The sequence below is a fragment of the Gadus morhua genome, chromosome 13 (genome assembly GCF_902167405.1).
Source record: "Gadus morhua chromosome 13, gadMor3.0, whole genome shotgun sequence".
Lineage (NCBI taxonomy): Eukaryota > Metazoa > Chordata > Actinopteri > Gadiformes > Gadidae > Gadus > Gadus morhua.
The window spans coordinates 4,457,162-4,479,696 of record NC_044060.1 but is presented as its reverse complement, the minus strand read 5'-3'; the positions used below and the strand labels follow the sequence as shown (position 1 = coordinate 4,479,696).

Genomic DNA, 22,535 nt, shown 5'->3' with positions numbered 1-22,535 from the left:
TACTTTTTTCATGACAATGATTGTTAATTCATTTAGGGTTATTATGGTGAGTTATTAGGGTAGTTTTAGCTTATATGATTCTTAGGGTTATTACGATTAGCTGTTAGGGTAGTTTTTGTTATGATTCAAGGTCATCAGGGTGAGCTGTCAGTTAGGGTAGTTGTAGATGTTATTATAGGGTTATTTGGGTTATCTTTTAGGATCCTCTGTTAGGGTTATGTGCATGTTAGCTGTTATAGTTTTAAGAATTATTTTTTAAGGGTTAATAGGGTTAACTCTCAGGGTTGGTAGGGTTATCTCTTAGGGAGAAGGGCTGTAAGCATTCTCACTTTCTCATTAGGTTCCAATCCCTTTGGATCTGTTTTGTTTTAGTCGTTTCCATTGATTTTACACCTAGGAGACGCTCAAACATAGAAACTTCACTCAAGACCTCCCTCGTATTTTCATTCAGAACTGGACTTGAACCCACAATACCGATCCAAACTTTACCATAGAACTTGAACGCAGCACCACCTGTAATGTAACAACGTAACCCAAAGAGTCGACACAGCCATAATGTGTCTATAAAATAATAACTAACGTATGGTTAGTTAACCAACCACAAACACCGTTAACCAAATAGCTAACATAATACAAAATTACGTACTTTAATGTGTAAAAAAATTGCTCTCGTTTGTAATTCAGTTATATATAATCTCGCGGTAACACGCGGCGTTGCTACGTATAGTCTGCGCGCGCACCCTATAGTGTCACACGCGCCACTTGTACACGGAGGTGCGCGTGAACGACGAAGCGACGATTTCGTCAAAACTCACGACTTATAGAAGCATTCAGGCCATCAAGGTACTATTACCACTCCGTCTACCACTCTCTTATTAACGGTGATCTGAATGTTATAATCCACACCGACAAATGGATGCGTTAAGAGAGCACATGAATGAAACAGGCCGCTAGCTCGTTAGCTAATGTTTGCTATCGTCTGTTAGCTAGCTAATGTTTGCTATCGCCTGTTAGCTAGCTAATGTTTGCTATCGGCTTTTAGCTTGGCAATGGTTGTTAAAGCTAGTTAGCTAGCCAACTGTAGTTGTGGCTAGTTAGCAAATTGGTTAAAGACGATTATGGTTCGTTGCGAGCTGCTGGTGAGGCTATTGATGTTGTGGCTAGATGTTCGTGTCGTAGTAGTTGTAAACCGAGTTAGGAAATAGTGGTTTCTAATATGTGTTGATGATCTTATAGTTACTACAGTAATTCAGGCTAACTTCATTTAGCCCAGGTACTAGGGTTATCGTTATATGCTCTATTTGTTGCCAGATGTTAGTATTCTGTGGTTATTGTCAATGGAAAAATGAAGGTCCAAACATTGATTAGAAGGAGAATATCCGTCATTAGAAGCAAGGACTCGTTTATAATGAACCTAGCCTGGAGTTTGCGGTTGAATGGGCTTCTATTGTCGTGGGGAGGTTTATATGTAAATATTTAAGCAAAAAACCTATCAACAGCCAGAGTTGCACACTAAAGCCTATGTAGTCTTGAAACTTACCCCAAAAGTGTAAAAAGTGAGGGTTCAAAATGTTGATTTAAGTCGACCCTAATGTAGGTCTCCTACATACCAACAATGACGTGTTAGAAAAACAAAAACAGTCTTTTTAAATGTAAATAAACACTTGTCTATTCAGTTGTTGATCCGTATCATCCCTCTCCTCGCAGACCCGCTGCATCATGGCAGATGATCTGGACATTGAGGCGATGCTGGAGGCGCCGTTCCGAAAGGTGGGTGTCTGTATTCTCTCTCACTAACTGTGTCTCTGTGTATGTCTCTGTGCATTTCTGCTACACACCAGTCTTTAACCAGCCCTAGTATTTCCCTTACACATCCAGGTGAACTTGCTTACAGTTTGGCTAGTATTGTAATGTCGGTTAAGCAATACTCAAGAGAAAGAACTCTGTTAGTTAGTTAGGGTTAGTTGATGTTATGAACTCTGTACAGTTAACGCTTGGTGCTGATTGAATGTTGATGTGATGCTGCTGCCGTTCCTTTTCCACGATATGACAAATAAATTGCCCATCTATCTCTCTTTGTAGACTTGCCTAACGATTTCTCACCTCTACTCCCCTGAATGCCACTGTGAACTGTCAGAAACTTGAAGGTAGTAAAGCCCACCATGTATTGCTGTACTGTGGTCCCCATGGCAACATGACTGTACTGTGGTCCCCATGGCAACATGACTGTACTGTGGTCCCCCCACGGTAACGTGACTGCACTGTGGTTGGCATGGTAACATGACTACTGTTGGGGGGTCTTTTTTTAGACTTTGCCCAGGAACGTCCCCCAAACCGGAAGAGGATTCTGTGAGATGCGGTAGAGAGTGTTAGCGTTGCCGTCGGTAGAGCTAGTGGCGTCATGGTAACTGTGCATGCATCTCTATATCAGTCAGAAGGGCTAGAACACGCAAGGGTGCCGCTATCGCTACGTCAAACGTACACGCGCGCAATGGCCTACAGAGTCTACCTACACGACAACAGAACCCCGAAGTCCACAGAACTCCCTCCCCAAATCTAGCGTTCGAGCGACCGATATGCTGGAAGGCCAATATTGGGGCTACGATTATTTTTTGGCATGGAGGGAAATCTGATAGTTATAACTAATAACTATGGCAGCCCTTTTGCTGCTGTTTGAGGTGCATAACTAGGGATTATAGGAACATTATTGCCGCTGTTTGAGGTGCAAAACTAGTGATTATGGCAACATTATTGATGTGGTTGGAGGTGCAGGAGGAAGTTCATTAGGACATTTGTTTCCTCTCTACCGATGTCTTGCATTTGCAACATATGCTTTGGACAATATGCTTGAGAGCATTCTACACAGCCTAGGGTTGTGGCAGTTTCAACACACATCGACTGATCACGATTGGAAGGAGGAATCTGCCGTCTCCTACATAAGAGGCTGGTTCTGTTGGAGCTGGGGTGGGGCCAGGGGTTCTGTTGGTGCTGGGTTGCGGTTGTGGAGCTGGGTTTGGGTGGGGGTTCATGTGGAGCTGGGTTGTGGTGATGGGGGTTGGTCTGCAGACTCCCGGAGGTCTGTCGTCGTGTTCGTCGACTTTGTTCAAAGTTTGCCGTGGTGCGATGTTTTTTTTTCTGCCTACTATAGCGGTATGCCTATGTGACGCCGTAGGGACAGCTCAGGAACTTCTTTTCTTCAACAGCAGATCAACGTCCCTCAGTGTTAAAGACGTAGCGTTAATATGTCATTGATGCCAACCACTCATCCGTCAGTTGCGAGTTAAAAAGTAAGGTTGGTGACAGGTTGAAGGTCACACACGGGAGCGGTAGTGTGAGACGGGTGGGTTAGGGCTGGTTACTGTTAGGTCAGTGACAGTAGTTAGTCAAGTTTAGTCGTTTAAGGTGAGTGTTAGTTACGGCTTGTTAGGGTTTTTGGGTTCGGGGTGGTTAGGTGTAAAGGGTTATCTTTAGTTAGGTTTAGTTGAGGTTTATGGGTTAGGAAAAGTACGTGGGCCATATCTAGTTGGTAAGTGGTTTAGAAAGAATTCCTGGACTTGGGATAGTTCGGTAGTTGGTTTCCTAGTGTTGAGTTTATTCGGTTGGTTTGGGTGGGTTAGTTAATTAGGATTAATTATTTGGTTTGTTAGGATGAGTTAGTTAGGGTTAGTGGGCTAATTATGGTTACAGCGTTAATAAGTTAGGTGGCTAGCGGGTTAGATAGTTAGGGTAATTGGGTTGGTTAGGGTGAGTTAGTTAGGGTTAGTTTGGTGACTAAGCCATCTGACTCCCTGTCTGCTTCAGGGCCCTCAGGAGACCCAGACACACCGCTGAAGACGGCCCCCCCCCACTGCCGGAGCTCCAAGCTGGGCCGAAGCCTAAACTCTAGCCTGGGGGACCGACTCTGGGCCTTAGACACTAGACATGACCAGACTATGACAGCCCCCACCCCTCCCATCCCCCCTGACTTTAAGAGACCAGACCTCTAAAAGAACAATGTTGACTACAGTTGATTAAATTATGTCTATATTCTCTTCCCCCACCCTGACAACGTTGCGTCGGTTCGCCCTCATCCTGTTCTCTCGACCTGCAGGAAGAGCCCAAGAACATCATCTCCCCGAGACATGAAGAACACAGCAAGAAGTAAGCCTTTGACCTGTCTCTCTGCCCCTGTCTCTCTCCTCTCTCTCTGCTGCTCCACATTGTTGCGTTCTCTCTGTTCCTCTCTGTTGCGGTCTCTCTGTTCCCATCGCTATGTTCCATCTGCATAAATAGTTTTTCTTGATGTTGGCGTAATCGAATACACCATATCAGTAGTGCTATACATTTCACTTTCAGGACGGCCACTGAATGTCTGCAAACAAACCTTTCAGAAAAGGCTTTATTTAGGACTAATTCATATATATCCAGTTTCATACCTTTGCAAAAATATTTATCAAAATATGTGCATGCTACTGAACATTACAGGCTCACTCTGTATGAGTTTTTCAAAGACTTAATAAACCTGAATGAAAATAAGTGTTCATCTGCATCTTCAGCTGAATTCCAATACAATTTTAATACACGGTCAGCGCCGTCTTGTGATTGGTTCGCTCCTTCCGCATGAACGCATCTTTTGTCTTGACGGACAAAATCTTTTATGTACCACTCCGGGCAATGTGACTGCTTTCCTTCACGACGCAGCCGTACAGGCAGGGGTATGGAGATGTGACTAGGTCTTGAGCAGGCAAAGTGCCGTTGCAGATTTCCCTGGAACGTCGATCTCTGTTCCCAATCTCTCATGACCGATGACCCCATGCAGGTAATCGTCAGGTACTTTGCATGGTAAGAACGCATGTGTAAGAGAGCCTCCAACACCTAATCCAGCCCGTCGTTGGAACTGCTGCCTCACAGACAGAAGGGTCTTGGTTCAGGGCGGGGGGGGGGGGGGGGGGGGGGGGGCGGGCTTTATGTGTGCCGGTAACCAAGGCAGGGGCCCCACGCCTGGGGTGGGTTCCCTCGCTCTACCAACTACTCCTAGCTAGGATGGGTTAACTTCCGAGGATTAATTTCCCCAGGGATCTATAAGTATATCAAATCGAATCCCAGCATTCTGATTGGGTGTCATCTGCCCCAACAGGAAGAAGCGCAGTCGGAGTCGGGACAAGAAGAGGAGCAAGAGCCGCGAGAGGAAGAAGAGCCATGACAGAAAACGCCGCCGCAGCCGCGAACACAAGCGCAGTCGGTCCAGGAGCCGGGAGCGCAGCGGCCGCTACCGCGACCACCACAAGGCCAGCGTGTACGTATCCCTCAGGCTCGCGCTTACCAGGCTCTGGCCATGTAGCCTAGCGTGTTTCGCGGCTTCCGGGAACATAGACTAGCTTACTACTAGCATTTGGCTATGTAGGCTAGCTTATTAGTAGCATCCTGATACGTTGGTTAGCTTATTAGTAGCATCCTGCTACGTAGGTTAGCTTATTAGTAGCATCCTGCTACGTAGGTTAGCTTATTAGTAGCATCCTGCTACGTAGGTTAGCTTATTAGTAGCATCCTGCTACGTAGGTTAGCTTATTAGTAGCATCCTGCTACGTAGGTTAGCTTATAAGTAGAATCCTGCTACGTAGGTTAGCTAATTAGTAGCATCCTGCTACGTAGGTTAGCTAATTAGTAGCATCCTGCTACGTAGGTTAGCTAATTAGTAGCATCCTGCTACCTAGGTTAGCTAATTAGTAGCATCCTGCTACCTAGGTTAGATAATTAGTAGCATCCTGCTACGTAGGCTAGCTTGTAAGGAGCATCCTGCTACGGGGATGACTCAATTGTACGTTGTTACTACAGGTTTCACTCTGGATCAACAATCCCAATTAATTCTTATGAATAGTATCCTCTTAATTGTCTCCGTCTGGCTCCATGTCTGTCTCTCTGGGTCCATGTCTATCTTCATGTCGGTTTCTGTCTCTTTGTTGACAGGCGAAAGAGGTCCAAGAGTAAGAGTCCCGTGAAGAAGGAGCGGTCGAGTCCAGTCAGGTAAAACCCGCTCCACATGTTCATTTTGATGTCATCTGTTATAGTCTATATACTGAGTGTGTGTGTGTGTGTGTAGGCAGCCCATAGACAACCTGACCCCAGAGGAGCGGGACTCCAGGACCGTGTTTTGTATGCAGCTGGCTGCCAGGATACGACCCCGCGACCTGGAAGAATTCTTCTCTGCTGTGGGCAAGGTGACCATGGCCCCCAAACGGCAGGGCAGCATCGCACACACAAGCTAGGGGTCCACAATTAGGATTTCACGAAGCCTGACCAATTATTTCCTTTGACAGAAAGTTATAGGCGAAGTAGTAAATGTTTAAAGAAACCATTGGAAACCAGTTCAATCCAAAGTAGTCAAACTCAAAGTATCCCTTAGGGAACTTAATGCAACATTCAAATAAATATAAGAAGGCCTTAAACTGAATAAAGATAACATTATTTGGAATCCACCTACATTCAAAAATGTGATGAAATACGGGGTACAAAAGGCAACGAGTTACTAATTCCTTGCTGTTCTTGTCTCGTGCTCAGGTACGAGATGTGCGGATGATCTCTGACAGGAACTCCCGCAGGTCAAAGGGCATCGCCTACATAGAGTTCGTGGAGGCCAACTCCGTTCCTCTGGCCATCGGCCTCTCCGGTCAAAGACTGCTGGGAGTTCCCATCATAGTGCAGGCCTCCCAGGTAAACAAGTCTCCACTATCTATCCCTAACCTTAACCCTCCCAGGTAAATAGTTAGCCACTGTCTAACCCTAGCCCCCCAGTTAAACTTCTCTACTATCTAACCCTAACCCTTCAAGGTAATAAGATATCAACTATCTAACCCTAACAGGTAATTAGTTATCCACTATCTAACCCTGGCCTCCATGGTAAATTATCTCCATTATCTAACACCAGATTATAATTGGATATCATCCAACCCTACCAAGTAATTAGGGATCGACCGATACGGATTTTTTAGGGCCGATACGATACCGATATTTTTTCATCAGCCTTAGCCGATACGCCGATACCGATATTTAGAGCCGATACTACTTTTTTTTTTTTTTTTTTTTTTTTTTTTTTTGTGCTCCCTCAATCATAAAAATTACACTGATAACAAATGTTACAAGTCTCAATTTAAAAAAAGGAACATTTATTGAACTTCAATATAAAAAACTATTTTTAACAAATAGTAAAAACAGGTGAGGTAGAACAAGTAAAAAAAATAAATAAAAAAAAAATCGGCGAAAATCGGCCGCGTATCGGCCGATACCGATACACGTAAAAAACGCGAATATCGGCCGATAATATCGGCCAACCGATATATCGGTCGATCCCTACAAGTAATTATATATCCACCTTCTAACTGTAAACCACAGTGATTCTATACCCACTGCCTAACCCTAACCCCTAGTGCAGATGTGGTTGTTTGCAGTATGTTGACCCATGTGTGTGGTTGGCTCCCTGTGTAGGCGGAGAAGAACCGGGCGGCGGCGCTCGCCAACAACCTGCAGAAGGGCAACGCGGGCCCCATGAGGCTCTACGTCGGCTCGCTGCACTTCAACATCACCGAGGAGATGCTGCGCGGGATCTTTGAGCCTTTTGGACGGGTAAGCACTCGCCACCCTGCTAGCGCCAGTTAGCATAGACAACCCTGCTAGAATGAGCTAGCATAGACTACCCTGCTAGCGTCAGTTAGCATAAACTTTGCCAGTGCGGCATACACCACCCTGCTAGCGCCAGTTAGCACACACCACCCTGCTAGCGCCAGTTAGCATACACCACCCTGCTAACGCCAGTTAGCATCACCGCCCTGCTAGCACCAGTTGTTAGCGTGAGTTAGCATACACCGCCATGCTAGCGTGAGTTAGCATTCCCCACCCTGCTAGAGCCAGTTTGCATAGACTACCCTGCTAGCATGAGTTGGCATACACCCTGCTAGCGAGAGTTAGCATACACCACCCTGCTAGCGTGAGTTGGCACAAGTTAGCATTCACCTCCCTACTAGCATGAGTTAAAAATACTAGTAGTAATTAATAAACAATATTAATTAATAACGACTGTGTGTTTGTGTAGATTGAGAGCATTCAGCTGATGATGGACAGTGAAACAGCGCGCTCGAAAGGCTATGGCTTCATTACGGTAAGGCAACTACCTCCTCTTCCTCCTCATCCTCCTTTCAACTCTCCTGCTCCTCATCGTCATCGAGTCCTCCTCCCATCATCTCATCTTCACTCTCACCTCATTTGAAAGGTTAATCGTGTGTGTGTGTGTGTGTGTGTGTGTGTGTTAGTTTGCAGACGCAGAGTGCGCTAAGAAGGCGCTGGAGCAGCTGAACGGGTTCGAGCTGGCCGGGAGGCCCATGAAGGTGGGTCACGTGACGGAGAGGAGCGACTCCTCCAGCGCCTCGTCCTTCCTGGACTCTGACGAGCTGGAGCGCACCGGCATCGACCTCGGGACCACGGGACGCCTGCAGCTCATGGCCCGCCTGGCCGAAGGTACGGGGCGGTATAGATAGAACTATAGGCTAATATTATAGCATGGTATCATGTGTTATAACATGTGTTATAGCATAGCATCATAGCATATTATCATGTGTTATAGCATAGTATTATAGCATATTATCATGTGTTATAGCATACTATTATAGAATATTATCATGTGTTATAGCATGGTATTATAGCATGTTATCATGTGTTATAGCATATTATCATGTGTTATAGCATATTATCATGTGTTATAGCATAGTATTATAGCTTCATGTGTTATAATAGTATCAATCCGCATGTATCGTAAGTAGCAGCACTAACTGTGTTATAACATGGTGTGTGTGTGTGTGTGTAGGTACCGGTATGCAGATCCCCCCCGCTGCTCAGCAGGCTCTACAGATGAGTGGCGCCATCGCTATCGGGGCCATGGCTGCTGTCTCAGGTACACACCTCTCTATCCGCCAGGGGTCCCCACAGTGTCTGAATCGCTGTTTGACTCTTGCCGCGATGGCGTCATTGCCAGCTATATATTTGCAACAGAACATTTAATCCGACGTGAATAAAAAAGGCTCATACACCTACTGTTAACAGACCCCAACTTACACCCCCATCCAACCTTAGACTATCGGCCGGAACCTCCAGCCCCGATTCCACGAGTTCAGCAACAAAAAGCGATGATCGTAAAACCACCGTAAACGGTTTGACACGTTTGCAAGATATAGGAGTCAGTTGGATCAGTGCAATCACCTTAAGGATACAATGGGTGTTGTCGGCCCCCAATACGATAGGCTGGCCAATGAGGCCCCTCCTCTTGATTCCTATTGGCCGGCGGTAGGTGGTCCAATAGGCATCCGGACGTCAGGGGGTTTGGCACAGCAGAGCGTGACGATGTGTGTCTTCTCTTTTCAGCGGCCATGAATCCAGGGATGAACCACGGGATGAACCAACAGATGAACCACGGCATGAACCAACAGATGAACCACGGCATGAACCAACAGATGAACCACGGGATGAATCAAAGCATGAACCACGCGATGAACATGAACGCGGCCACGATGAACCTGCCCTCCCAGCCTCTGGCCACACATTGCTTCCAGCTGTCCAACATGTTCAACGGCAACACGTGAGTCTCAACGCACCTCTCCCCGATGGCGTTGTGTCTTTGGAACATCAGTCCAGACACAACAGCTCTGACCTCCATGCCATGTTGTTGTTGTTGTTGTTGTTTACTAGTGTTATTATTTGTGTTTAGTGAGGAGGCTCCTGGGTGGGACATGGACATCCAGCATGATGTCATCGAGGAATGTAACAAACATGGAGGAGTCATCCACATCTACGTCGATAAAAACTCTCCTGAGGTAACTAACTGTAGATGCCTAGACCTAGATGACTGAACCTACCCCTATATACAGGGAGGAGGGTTATCCGGTCGCTGGGCCTTTTTTTAGATTTGAAATCAAATTGTGGAACCCCAGTTCCTTTAACGTTTCAACGTGAGGAGAAATGGGGCCACATGCAGCTGGAGCACAGAGCTCTAGAATAGAGCTTCAGACGCTTTTAACACCTGTCCCAACAATAAAACACCGAACGCACAGGGGGAAGTACATGCAGAACAACAAGCACTTATAATTGCCGTCTTCCCGATTTTTTTTTCCGGCTCCAGTCTCCGGTATCGCGATAATTATTAAAATGTTGAGAAACATTTGAGGAATCCGATATAGCATTAGTATCACGGGGGTGGGTGGGGGTATTATCTCATCAGTATAGCATTAGTAAGATTTCATCTGTGCAATAAAAGTGTTTTCTTATGCAACCACTGATCATGTTCCATCTGTTGCCAGGGAAATGTCTACGTCAAATGTCCCACCATTCCTTCTGCCATGGCTGCTGTCAACGCTCTTCATGGGAGATACTTCGCAGGTAAAGCATCCCATAATATAATGTCACACCATTTGGTTCAGAACACCCAATCAGCTTCTGGTAGGGTCCCACCATCACCCTAGGTTAAGCTAAACCCGCTCTGACTGATGCTAGGATAAGCTTAACACTCACACTATCTGACGCTAGGCTAACCTTGCCCCTCATACACTAGGCTGACCTTATCCTAATGCTAATTTATGCTAGGCCAGGCTTACCCTTACTTTAACTGATGCTTGGCTAACCCCTACTCTAACTGATGCTAGGCTAGGCTAACCCGTACCCTAACTAATGTTGGGACAGACTAACACCTACTCTAACTGATGCTAGGCTAACCCCTACTCTCACTAATGCTAGGCTAACCCCTACTCTCACTGATGCTAGGCTAACCCCTACTCTCACTGATGCTAGGCTTACCCCTACTCTCACTGATGCTAGGCTTACCCCTACTCTAACTCACTTCTTTTTTACACATTAGCATTTAAATAAAAATTCAACAAGAAGCATCTTTTTGATAGAACTGAATGTTTGTATTGTCCTGATAATTTCACTTATAACATTGATTCTAGTTGAAAGGCTAATGAACATTGTGTTTGTTTTACTGATGAGAGGAAATAAAAACAATGAGGTAGCCAAAACAATGCCTAAATTCATTTGTTTGGTCTCATTTATAAAGTACTTAATGTGTATTATTCAATAACAAGTGCATCAAACAAAGTTGTGATTTATCTCTTTGAAAAGGCTGGTTTAAGTTCATATATAATGGGTTGCGGAATTGGCAGTGAAAACGTTCAGGAATGTTCATTTATGCACAAATTTGTTCTTCTCACGATTTTATAGATAAGGCCTATTGTGAATGGGGTCGCGATGGTTTGTAATAATAATTTTAAAAAAAGGGTCCCCAGAAAAGAAGATTGGGAAACACTGTTCTTACTGATGCTAGGCTGACCCCTACTCTTAACCAATGCTAGGCTAGGCTAACCCTACCCGATGTATTGTTTTTAGGGAAGATGATCACGGCGGCCTACGTTCCTCTGCCAACCTATCACAACCTGTTCCCTGACTCGGTCACCGCCAACCAGCTACTAATCCCCCCTCCACGCCGGTGATTCAGCTGCCAATCATCCCACCTCTATCGACTGATTGGACACTGGAGCGAATATCCCGGTTTTTGTTCTCTTATTGGTTTAGGTGTTGATGGACGCTCCCTGGATGGTTTCTGGTTGAATTGACTGAATCCTTTGTCCTCTATTTTTATAATGTCAACGAGCCAATAGCTGGAGCAGATGCTAGCCGGGAGGGGCGGGATCCCATGTTAGGGGCGGGGTTAAACGCAAGGGGGCTTTGCTTCTCCGTGACCAGGCTCCAGGATTGGACGCTGTCTCATGGAATAGTTTGTGATTGGTTGAAGCCATTTGGTATTTACAGTTTTTTAATCAAGATTTGATTTTGTAAAGTTCTTGATTCAATTTTATTTTAAATTTTGTCTGTGTTATAATAAAAGATAAAACAACTGATTGGGAGCTTTTATAACGGAGATGTCACTCCCTAAAGCTGTAAGAGGAAGAAGAGTACCAAGTATTCAAAGAACCACCACTAGCGAAGAGATCAGAGTGCTACGCATACATTTCTATAGTGTCTAGCTATAGTGAAAGAGTGTAAATTGATCAGCACTATTGGTCAATAGTTAAAATGAGTTATAATAGATCAGCCCTGTTTGTCTCAGTATTTATAATGACTTCTGGTGGACTATAATTTAGGTAGGAGGTGTTGGACTCCAGGTAGGATATAGAGAGAGGCCTCAAATGAACATTTAGGTATGATATAGTGAAGGGACCGACTTACGACAAATCTATCAAGTTAATGATTAAACTGAGAAATCGAAAACACTTAATTTTAACCTGTTTTAATGAATTTTGAGTGGATAGTTAAACGGTAGCGATTGTGACCTTCATTTAACTATTTCAATGATAGTAGGTAGTTACTTGGTTAGTTAATTTAAAAAGTTGACGTATATAAATATCAACGTTTTCATAACACAGGTCTGACTAAACCACGCCTCCGGGTTCAGGCTTTACATTAAAAACCAAAACAACAGGAGGCCTTTATTTTGAAGGGCTAAGAAATACTTCCGTAACTTCCGGTTAAGTTTCAACACATTACATGAGCTCGCAGTCATCTGCGCCATCCGCTCCACTTGACCCCGGAGAATCACATGTACACACTACTCAGTTGATTTGTTGCCATATCTTGAGTCTCTCGGTTAAAGCCTTTATCCCGTTAGCTTCTCCGTCATCCCGCTGCTTCCCGGTTCCGTCGGGTCTCGTTGACCGAACTCAGGAGATTGAAGATGCTCGCTCCGGGCAGGACCGCGGCGGCCAGGCTGCTGGCGACCGGGAGAGGCTTTCCCCTGGGCCGGTGGAGCTCCGGGCTGAGCACCGGGGAGCAAGGTGATCCAGATCTAAAAGCTATACAAGTTACTTGTTTATCTGTGTTGTTATACTGGCAGTTATATGTCGTTGACATCACGATGGGGTCGTTGTACCTTCGATAGAAGATGGTTTAAGGTGTAATATGATGTTTTCATAACAGTATTTGAAGGGATAACGTTGTTGCATCACATAATGTTAACGTTATATCACAGTGGAGGTGAGGGGGGAGAATGTTTAAGAAAGGCAGGATCCAGTTTGTAGAACCTACACAATAAATAAGTCAATCAAGTGTTGTGGAAAGCTGGGATGTAGGTTATAGAAGAGACATACTAAATAAAGTGGCACAGCTTGCACTACTGATGCTTGTTATGTTCTGGCATCTTCTACTAGCCGCCTGCTAACTAGCTTCCTGCTAACTAGCCCCATGCTGATGACGCAGTTGGTTGGTTTGATTACTTAACCAGGAATGATTTAAAAACATTGTTTCTTTGTAAAGTAGGTAAACATTTTATTGTCAACACGTATTAATGGTGGAGTGTGCAGAATCAGTGACCTCTAGCGGAATGGACTTGGCAGAAATGTTGTCTAATATTCATAAGTCCGTTTTTTAATTACTGTATAATCCCATGAAGGTAAGAATCGTATTTATATCATGTTAGATGAGCCGAGCCCTTCATCTCTACATTGGGAGCGGGTCCTCTTCCACGACTCTTGAGGGTACATTCAATTCAACCAGCTCTAACTTTAGGGGTCAGTGTTTCAGCCTGAATGCAAACACTGATGAGATTTTAACACAATTATTTGTTTTGGGGTTTCTATGAAGACGGGGTGATGTTTTATCCCCATGGCAACGACCCACCCCAACTTTGTGATACTTTAGTGCTGTTGTTGTGTAGGAGTAATATTATAGTATAATGAGTGATATTGTACCTGTATGAAAGTCAACACACACTGTGACTAGACACACTGTGACTAGACACTTTAGTATAACAGTGTTATACTACAATGAATGGTCCGATAATCTTTAAACTCTCTCCGACATCCAAATCAACCGCTGGCCAGACAGAGCTCCACACTGTCACACGCACCAGGCCTCCTTCGTTCTCAGCACAGTGTAGTGTTCCCAAAATGGTTGTCCGAGACGGGCAAAAACGCATGATTTTACGGCTGTTTTTCCCTACTTGACGATGTTATCTTAGTTAACCCTAACGAAATGGCATAAAATACTACGTTGACGATCAACTATGACATAATATTCCTCTCAAACGGGGAAGGGGACTTTTAAATGTGTTAATCTGTCATATTTGAACATTAAATATTTGAACATGAACATGTCATATTTGAACATTAAACGTAGTCATAATGATAGGACTGGGTTCCAGCCCCTGTTTCACCCCGTGCTACAAGAATGAGATCAACAAGGGGGATGACTTGCAGTTTTTTTTGTCATCTTCGTATTAATGTATTGCCCAAATAAGGAAAGCCAAGACCAACCATTGTTTAACCCCCTGTGGTCATGAACCTTCCACGCTCCTCAAATTCTGTCCCCTCACTGCTATTAAAACAAACATGTATTCCGGTCATATTATTGCCAAATTAAACTGTGTTGAGTAATAATAAATAGATCTGGGTTAGGTTTTAAGGGGCCACTTGAAACGGGCACATGGCGTGCTGCACTGAGCCATAAGCTCATCACTAATGCTTCAAATCTGCATTCATCCCTTCAGTAGGGGAAGAGGGCGCAGTGCCCGGCCTCCATCTCCTGGTCTAATGATGCTGCCTTGCTCAAGGGCACTGGCAGGAGCATTAAACCCTAAGCTAACATTAAATAGTCGCTGGGTGTGAACCAAAAAGGACTTCCAGTGAGCCCTTGCCCTGTCCCCCACCTCTGACCTGTTGAAGCTCCTCACAAAGTGGACTCTTACACACACACACACACACACACACACACACACACACACACACACACACACACACACACACACACACACACACACACACACACACACACACACACACACACACACACACACACACACACACACACACAGCCACAGAGACTATAAAGCCTGCTTTAACCTTACATGCACCCAGGGTTGTGGGGAAACCCACTTGAACCCGAGGAGAACTTCCAAACTGCTGCTCATAGAACGGTCCCCGGAGCTCCTGGCTGTGAGGCTGCCCTGCCCACCACGGCCGCCTGAGCCTAGAGCTGTCTGAGGTCCAACGGATGAGTCAAAGCAGTGGTTGTGTTTGTGTCCGCAGCTATGATCCAGCCCCGGGTGCTGGAGCAGGAGGAGCTCAGACCTCTGTACATGGACTTCCAGGCCACCACCCCCATGGTGAGAGACCTGAAGGAGCTCTGGGATACTCAACCTTGGATGTAGTAGTTATGATCATTATGGTAGTAGTAACACTACAATGACGTAATACAATACTGCATAAAAGCCTTATTATATCATTAATGTTATAATAATGCTATTATATACAGTGATATTATAATATGTTGATTGTGTTATTGTGTGCAATAATGTTAATAATAATGGCATTATATTCAATGATACTATAACTGTGTCTGTGTGTAGGACCCTAGGGTGCTGGATGCGATGCTGCCCTACCAGGTGAACTACTACGGTAACCCTCACTCCAGGACCCACGCCTACGGCTGGGAGAGTGAGAGGGCCATGGAGGTAGCCAGAGAGGTACGCAAACTCATTCGCAATCTATACTGAAGACCTCTCTCACAAGCAAATACGATGCACACACACACACACACACACACACACACACACACACACACACACACACCTATATACATGCAAACACACATCTTTATCCACCCACTCATTTGTTTGAATGTGTGTTTGTGTCTCTGCCCGGTTCGTGTGTGTTTTCAGCAAGTGGCCAATCTAATTGGAGCAGACCCCAGAGAGATCGTCTTCACCAGTGGCGCCACAGAGTCCAATAACATGTCAATCAAAGTAAGTCCCGCCCCCACCGCGTGTCCTCGATGTGATGACGTTTGTACAGTATAATTGTTGTGGTTTAGAGAGGACGTATTGAGTGTTGGTTTCCTGTGGGCAGGGCGTGGCTCGGTTCTACAAGGCCAAGAAGCGTCACGTGATCACCACCCAGACGGAGCACAAGTGTGTGCTGGACTCGTGCAGAGTGCTGGAGGCAGAGGGCTTCTCTGTCTCCTACCTGCCCGTCAAAGCCAACGGACTGGTGGACCTGGAGGTACAGACAGACAGACACTGTTACTCACTCACACATACACACCAAAAGACACTGTTACTCTCTCACACACTCTCACACAGACCAAATGACAATGCTACACACACACACACACACACACACACACACACACACACACACACACACACACACACACACACACACACACACACACACACACACACACACACACACACACACATTGTTAGTCACACACAGTTACTCACACGCACACACACACAGACATTGTTAGTCACACACACACTTTTACAGACACACACACACACACCTCTGTTGTCAAACCCGATGGACTAGTGGAGCTGGAGGTACACACACACTGTCACACGCCTCTCTGCTAAACTCAGTTACCCATCCACTGCTAACCTCTAGCCCCCATCTTGTGTGTGCAGCTCCTGGAGGCGTCCTTCCGCCCGGACACGTCCATCGTCTCCATCATGACCATCAACAACGAGATCGGAGTCAAGCAGCCGATCAGAGAAATAGGTAACCATGACGACTGACGTCTGTATGTAGCGTAGCTCTGGGCTATCGTTAGCATGTAGCTTAGCACTGGGATTATACAGTATGTAGTGCTGGGCTAACGTCAGGACGGGGCGCTGATGGAGTGTGTAGCCAGATGCTAACGTGGGGGTGCCGTCTACAGGTGGCATGTGTCGAGCCAGAGGCGTGTTCTTCCACACCGACGCCGCTCAGGCGGTCGGGAAGATTCCCCTCAACGTCACCAAAGACAACATCGACCTGATGTCCATCAGCGCTCACAAGATATACGGTCCTAAAGGTACCAACCCCTAACCACCACCCACCAAGCCCTAACCACCACCCACCAACCCCTAACTACCACCTTCCAGCTACCCCCCTCTAACTACCACCCACCAACCCCTAACTACCACCCACCGACCCCTAACTAACACCTGCTGACCCCTAACTAATCTGTGTGTGTGTGTGTGTGTGTGTGTGTGTGTGTGTGTGTGTGTGTGTGTGTGTGTGTGTGTGTGTGTGTGTGTGTGTGTGTGTGTGTGTGTGTGTGTGTGTGTGTGTGTGTGTGTGTGTGTGCAGGTGTGGGGGCCCTGTATGTGCGCCGGAGGCCCCGTGTGCGCCTGGAGGCGCTGCAGAGTGGCGGGGGCCAGGAGAGAGGTCTCCGCTCCGGCACCGTGCCCACGCCCCTGGCCGTCGGCATGGGAGCGGCATGCTTGGTGGCGCAGGAGGAGATGGAGGTAAGGGCGGTCCGCGGTAGAGACTAGCATGTAGCTCCTCTAACGGCCTCTAGGTGGTTCACTAGAGACTAGCATGTAGCTCCTCTAACGGCCTCTAGGTGGTTCACTAGAGACTAGCATGTAGCTCCTCTAACGGCCTCTAGGTGGTTCACTAGAGACTAGCATGTAGTTCCTATAACGGCCGCTAGGTGGTTCACTAGAGACTAGCATGTAGCTCCTCTAACGGCCGCTAGGTGGTTCACTAGAGACTAGCATGTAGCTCCTCTAACGGCCTCTAGGTGGTTCACTAGAGACTAGCATGTAGCTCCTCTAACGGCCTCTAGGTGGTTCACTAGAGACTAGCATGTAGTTCCTCTAACGGCCTCTAGGTGGTTCACTAGAGACTAGCATGTAGCTCCTCTAACGGCCTCTAGGTGGTTCACTAGAGACTAGCATGTAGTTCCTATAACGGCCGCTAGGTGGTTCACTAGAGACTAGCATGTTGTTCCTCTAACGGCCTCTAGGTGGTTCACTAGAGACTAGCATGTAGCTCCTCTAACGGCCTCTAGGTGGTTCACTAGAGACTAGCATGTAGTTCCTCTAACGGCCTCTAGGTGGTTCACTAGAGACTAGCATGTAGTTCCTCTAACGGCCTCTAGGTGGTTCACTAGAGACTAGCATGTAGTTCATTTTACGTCCTCTAGGGGGTTCACTAGAGACTAGCATGTAGTTCCTCTAACGGCATCTAGGTTGTTCACTAGAGACTAGCATGTAGCTCCTCTAACGGCCTCTAGGTGGTTCACTAGAGACTAGCATGTAGTTCCTCTAACGGCCTCTAGGTGGTTCACTAGAGACTAGCATGTAGTTCCTCTAACGGCCTCTAGGTGGTTCACTAGAGACTAGCATGTAGTTCATTTTACGTCCTCTAGGGGGTTCACTAGAGATTAACATGTAGTTCCTCTAGCGTCCTCTAGGGGTCATTGTTCCAAGACGCTCAGACGCAGTCTGAACCTGTTTTGGTTCACGACCGGTTTCAGTGAGCGGACCAATCACAGGCCCTGCTGCTGAGTCGCTTTGATGCAAGGTTCAAATTTTTGGGAGCCGTTTGTCAGGCCCTTGGGGTGGACGCAAGGCCGGTCCGCAAGGACGTAGTGGGTCTGTAGACCCCCTCACGTATCGTCGACTTGGAACCATAACTAAGCCGTTAGTGTTGTTCTGATTATGACCAGCTCACTAAACCGTTAGTGTTGTTCTCAGCAGGACCAGCAGACTAACCAGTTAGTGTTGTTCTTGGTACAACCAGCAGACTAACCAGTTAGTGTTGTTCTCAGCAGGACCAGCAGACTAACCAGTTAGTGTTGTTCTTGGTACGACCAGCAGACTAACCAGTTAGTGTTGTTCTCAGCAGGACCAGCAGACTAACCAGTTAGTGTTGTTCTCAGCAGGACCAGCAGACTAACCAGTTAGTGTTGTTCTCGGTACGACCAGCAGACTAACCATTTCGTGTTGTTCTCAGCAGGACCAGCAGACTAACCAGTTAGTGTTGTTCTCAGCAGGACCAGCAGACTAACCAGTTAGTGTTGTTCTCGGTACGACCAGCAGACTAACCATTTCGTGTTGTTCTCAGTACGATAAGCAGACTAACCCGTAATGTTGTTCTCAGTATGACCACCAGCGGGTGACGATGCTTTCCAATCGTCTCATCAATAAACTGACGTCTGAACTCGCTGACGTCATTCTCAATGGAGACCCCAAGGAAAGATATGCTGGTAAAGATAATCGCCCTCACTCTAACTCTCACACACACACACACACACACACACACACACACACACACACACACACACACACACACACACACACACACACACACACACACACACACACACACACACACACACACACACACACACACGAACACACACGAACACACACACACACGAACACACACGAACACACACGAACACACACACACACACGAACACACACACACACACACGAACACACACTCTCTAACTACTGTGTTTAATGATTGTGTGTATTCTAGGTTGTGTCAATCTGTCCTTTGCGTACGTTGAGGGGGAAAGTCTCTTGATGGCTTTGAAGGATGTCGCCCTGTCCTCTGGAAGGTATAAATACTCTCTTATAATACTGCTAGCCCTGTCCTCTGGAAGATGTATTCAGCTGTACTATAGTACCATATAACAAGCACTATGTACTGCTATGCTCGGGCTAACCCTATGTGTTTGTGTGTGTGTGTAGTGCGTGTACCTCAGCCTCCCTGGAGCCGTCGTATGTTCTGAGAGCCATCGGGGCTGACGAGGACCTGGCCCACTCCTCCATCAGGTAATACTTGCAGTACTAGTAACACGACTCCTACCATAATACTCCATGCAGAACTGACCAACGCCTCCATCAGGTACTGGCCTCACCATGTCTCTCTCTCTGACTCTCTCTAGGTTTGGTATCGGTCGCTTCACCACGGCGGAGGAGGTAGACTACACGGCAGAGAAGTGTCTCCATCAGGTCCGACGTCTCCGTCAGATGAGGTGAGAGGTCAACACCATACTGACATTATAACAATGAGTAATGAATACAAATGTCTGATCCGTTTATCTACCTGTGTCCTCCTGTCTGTCTCTCCGTCTGTCGGCCAGTCCTCTGTGGGAGATGGTCCAGGAGGGAATTGATCTGAAGAGCATCAATTGGTCGCAGCACTAGAGCCCCGCCCCTACCACCTCGAGCCTCGCCCTTGCATACCTGAAGCGCTGCCCTACATGCCTGAAGCCCCGCCCTCTACATACCTGAAGCCCTGCCCTCTACATACCTGAAGCCCCGCCCCTACCTACCTGAAGCCCCGCCCCTACCTACCTGAAGCCCCGCCCCTACCTACCTGAAGCCCCGCCCTTACCTACCTGAAGCCCCGCCCACAGCACCCTCCACCCTTCCCACCCTATGAGGGCTCCTGTCAAAAACACGCACAAACCCTTCCCGTTGGTCTGTCTGTCTGTCTGTCTGTCTGTCTGTCTGTATCTCTCTGTCTCCCTCGGTCTCCGGTCCAGGTTCCCAGAAGAACAGATGTATTCTATGTATTTTGTGTGGTGACTCCACCCTGCACCAGCTAGTCACATTGATATGATCTTTGTATTATTATTATCTTTATTCAGAGCACTGATTCATTTTACATTAGTACAGTAACACAGAAATATTTTCATGATAGGAAACGTCTTAAAACTGTTACATGACCAATAAATATACTGGATATCAGTATAGCATAAACCACTGGAGATTCTACATGCTGTTATTAATCTCTGTTCCAGCTGAAATAAAGAATATACTTTTAAATTATCCATCCATCTATATATTTGTGAAAAATGCTTCACATATTTTGGAACCGAAACGTTCATACTAACTGTTTAACATCATCCTAATTGATATATGAATTAAAACAAGAATTACATATTTAGTAGGTAAATAATGTGTAACAACATGTTACAGATTGCAAAAACAAATTGGATTCCATATGAAGCCTGCGTTCATTTTGCTGGTAGTGGGACGGGCTGCTCTGCCTCTACTGGCTCCTTGCTTACCTGTCGGTTGGAGAGGCTGTGGGGAGGGGCTGAGAGGGTCCCAGACTCCCAGGTGATGTGGTTCACCTGGGCAGCTTGGCCTGGCGCCTCCTCGACCCTTTTCATTCTCATCGCGAAGACGTCGGGGTAAAAACTGGAGCCGAATACGAATAGAAAGCAAACTAAACTGTCATCTTTTTGTGTTGAGGGCTTTGTTGTAGGTATGGAGATGTGAGGAACAGGTGATTGTTCACCTGTTAAGACACAGCTGTTTGCTCTAATTACTATAACCATAGCTCTATAGAACTGGCAGTATGTTGCATGCTATGTTAGCTCATCAGCTCACCAGACACATGACATGAATTTGAAACTAGGTTGTTCTCCTTAGACGGTAAGCTAGCCTACCACACCAACAGGGTATAATACAATATCATGGTCATCTGAGGTGATTCTTGAACGCGTTAGGATGAGTCTGATTGTGAGAGTGGATCATTTTAGATGAAACATGCAGATAATTGAATTACTGAGGAGAAGAAATAAAGAAAATAATGTAGCCTAATAACGATTATTTAATTAGGTGTATAAACTTTGTCCGTAAAAAAGTCTTTTTCTCTAAAGAAGATAAAATAACAGGTCATCATTCTCAGTCTGGGCCCCGTTTCCCGATATCGATGGATCTTCGCTCGTAAGATCATTCTCCCGGTGGATCTTCCGATCCATCGATAATTTCTTTGGAGCGTTTCCCGAAAGTCCTCTTAACGTGAACGCGCATTCGCTGCACTCACGACGATCGTACCTGTCCACTGACATGGTGCTGAAACGGGCTATGACGCAGGGGGAGACGCAGGAATGTCGGAGGAAAATGGGGTTAAAAAGGGTTAAAATATCTCCCCATCAAGGCCAACCGCAGAGCCTACGAAAAGAATAGATTGCAATAATATGAATGCTAAAGATATTAAAACACAATTGATTAAGCCTAGGCCGACATATATATCAGTCCTAATCCTGAGCGCACGATCGGGAGGTGGAAGTTACGCTCTAGATGACTTCACAAGTCAGGCGGAGGGCTCCAGTTTTCGCCGGCCAAGTCATGCGCTGTGATATGTGTGACAGCTATGTTGCACAATATTGCAGCTAAGGCTGGGGTAGCTTTGGTTGAACCGGAGGACATTGAGGACGATGACGACGAGGAAGATCGGTGTGAGGACGGCCTCTCTCATAACTACGCGGCTGGTTTTCATGCACGTCGAAGAGTGATTGAGACTTTTTTTTAACCCCCTCCACCCTCCCACATGTCACTAAACATTCCCGTCAACGTGACCAATCCCCACCATATCCCAGCCTTTTGCCTGCTCCTTTGCATTTTTTAAATATTTTTATAATTAATATTTTTCATTATTTGTATTTTTATTTATTTTTTACATTATTTTAGGCTACGTTTTATGAGTAGCCTATGTCAGTCTGCACAAATCCCCCCAACTTTCTCTCACACATTTTAAGTGCCCTGCCTGCTCAAACATTTCCTGCACTGTCTCTCAAACTAAGAACATATATGGCCCACATTAGGCTCAGACGCACGTGATACACCATTACCAATGTGTTATAATAAAACGCATCCAATACTAGGAATGTCCGCTGGTTACGCCACTGAGGCTATAGTAGACTAACGAGGCTCTTAGCGTCCTACGAGT

General features: G+C 46.1%; 2 protein-coding genes across 5 annotated transcripts; both read left to right on the top strand.

Annotated features, from left to right (window-relative positions):
* The first annotated feature begins 733 nt into the window (after positions 1–733).
* On the top strand, positions 734–11,910 carry LOC115556776 (RNA-binding protein 39). Of its 4 annotated transcripts, none has more exons than XM_030374083.1 (16): positions 751–843; positions 1,708–1,770; positions 2,083–2,147; positions 3,802–4,140; positions 5,117–5,275; positions 5,947–6,003; positions 6,080–6,197; positions 6,538–6,690; positions 7,462–7,599; positions 8,066–8,131; positions 8,283–8,487; positions 8,834–8,920; positions 9,388–9,601; positions 9,731–9,836; positions 10,320–10,398; positions 11,401–11,910. In XM_030374083.1, exons 7-16 carry the CDS (start codon positions 6,135–6,137, stop codon positions 11,502–11,504), a joined length of 1,215 nt encoding a protein of 404 aa, XP_030229943.1. In that variant the 5' UTR covers positions 751–843; positions 1,708–1,770; positions 2,083–2,147; positions 3,802–4,140; positions 5,117–5,275; positions 5,947–6,003; positions 6,080–6,134; the 3' UTR covers positions 11,505–11,910. The 4 variants fall into 4 exon arrangements, with proteins under 4 accessions (XP_030229942.1, XP_030229943.1, XP_030229944.1 ...); XM_030374085.1 differs by having other exon boundaries at positions 753–843; positions 4,091–4,140; XM_030374082.1 differs by lacking the exon at positions 2,083–2,147 and having other exon boundaries at positions 734–843; positions 4,091–4,140.
* Positions 11,911–12,548: 638 nt separating this feature from the next.
* nfs1 (NFS1 cysteine desulfurase) lies at positions 12,549–20,625 on the top strand. The gene is made up of 13 exons (XM_030374086.1): positions 12,549–12,845; positions 15,093–15,169; positions 15,413–15,529; positions 15,725–15,808; positions 15,912–16,064; positions 16,472–16,565; positions 16,726–16,860; positions 17,139–17,296; positions 18,939–19,044; positions 19,323–19,404; positions 19,538–19,621; positions 19,735–19,824; positions 19,933–20,625. Exons 1-13 carry the CDS (start codon positions 12,746–12,748, stop codon positions 19,994–19,996), a joined length of 1,344 nt encoding a protein of 447 aa, XP_030229946.1. The 5' UTR covers positions 12,549–12,745; the 3' UTR covers positions 19,997–20,625.
* The last annotated feature ends 1,910 nt before the right edge of the window (positions 20,626–22,535 follow it).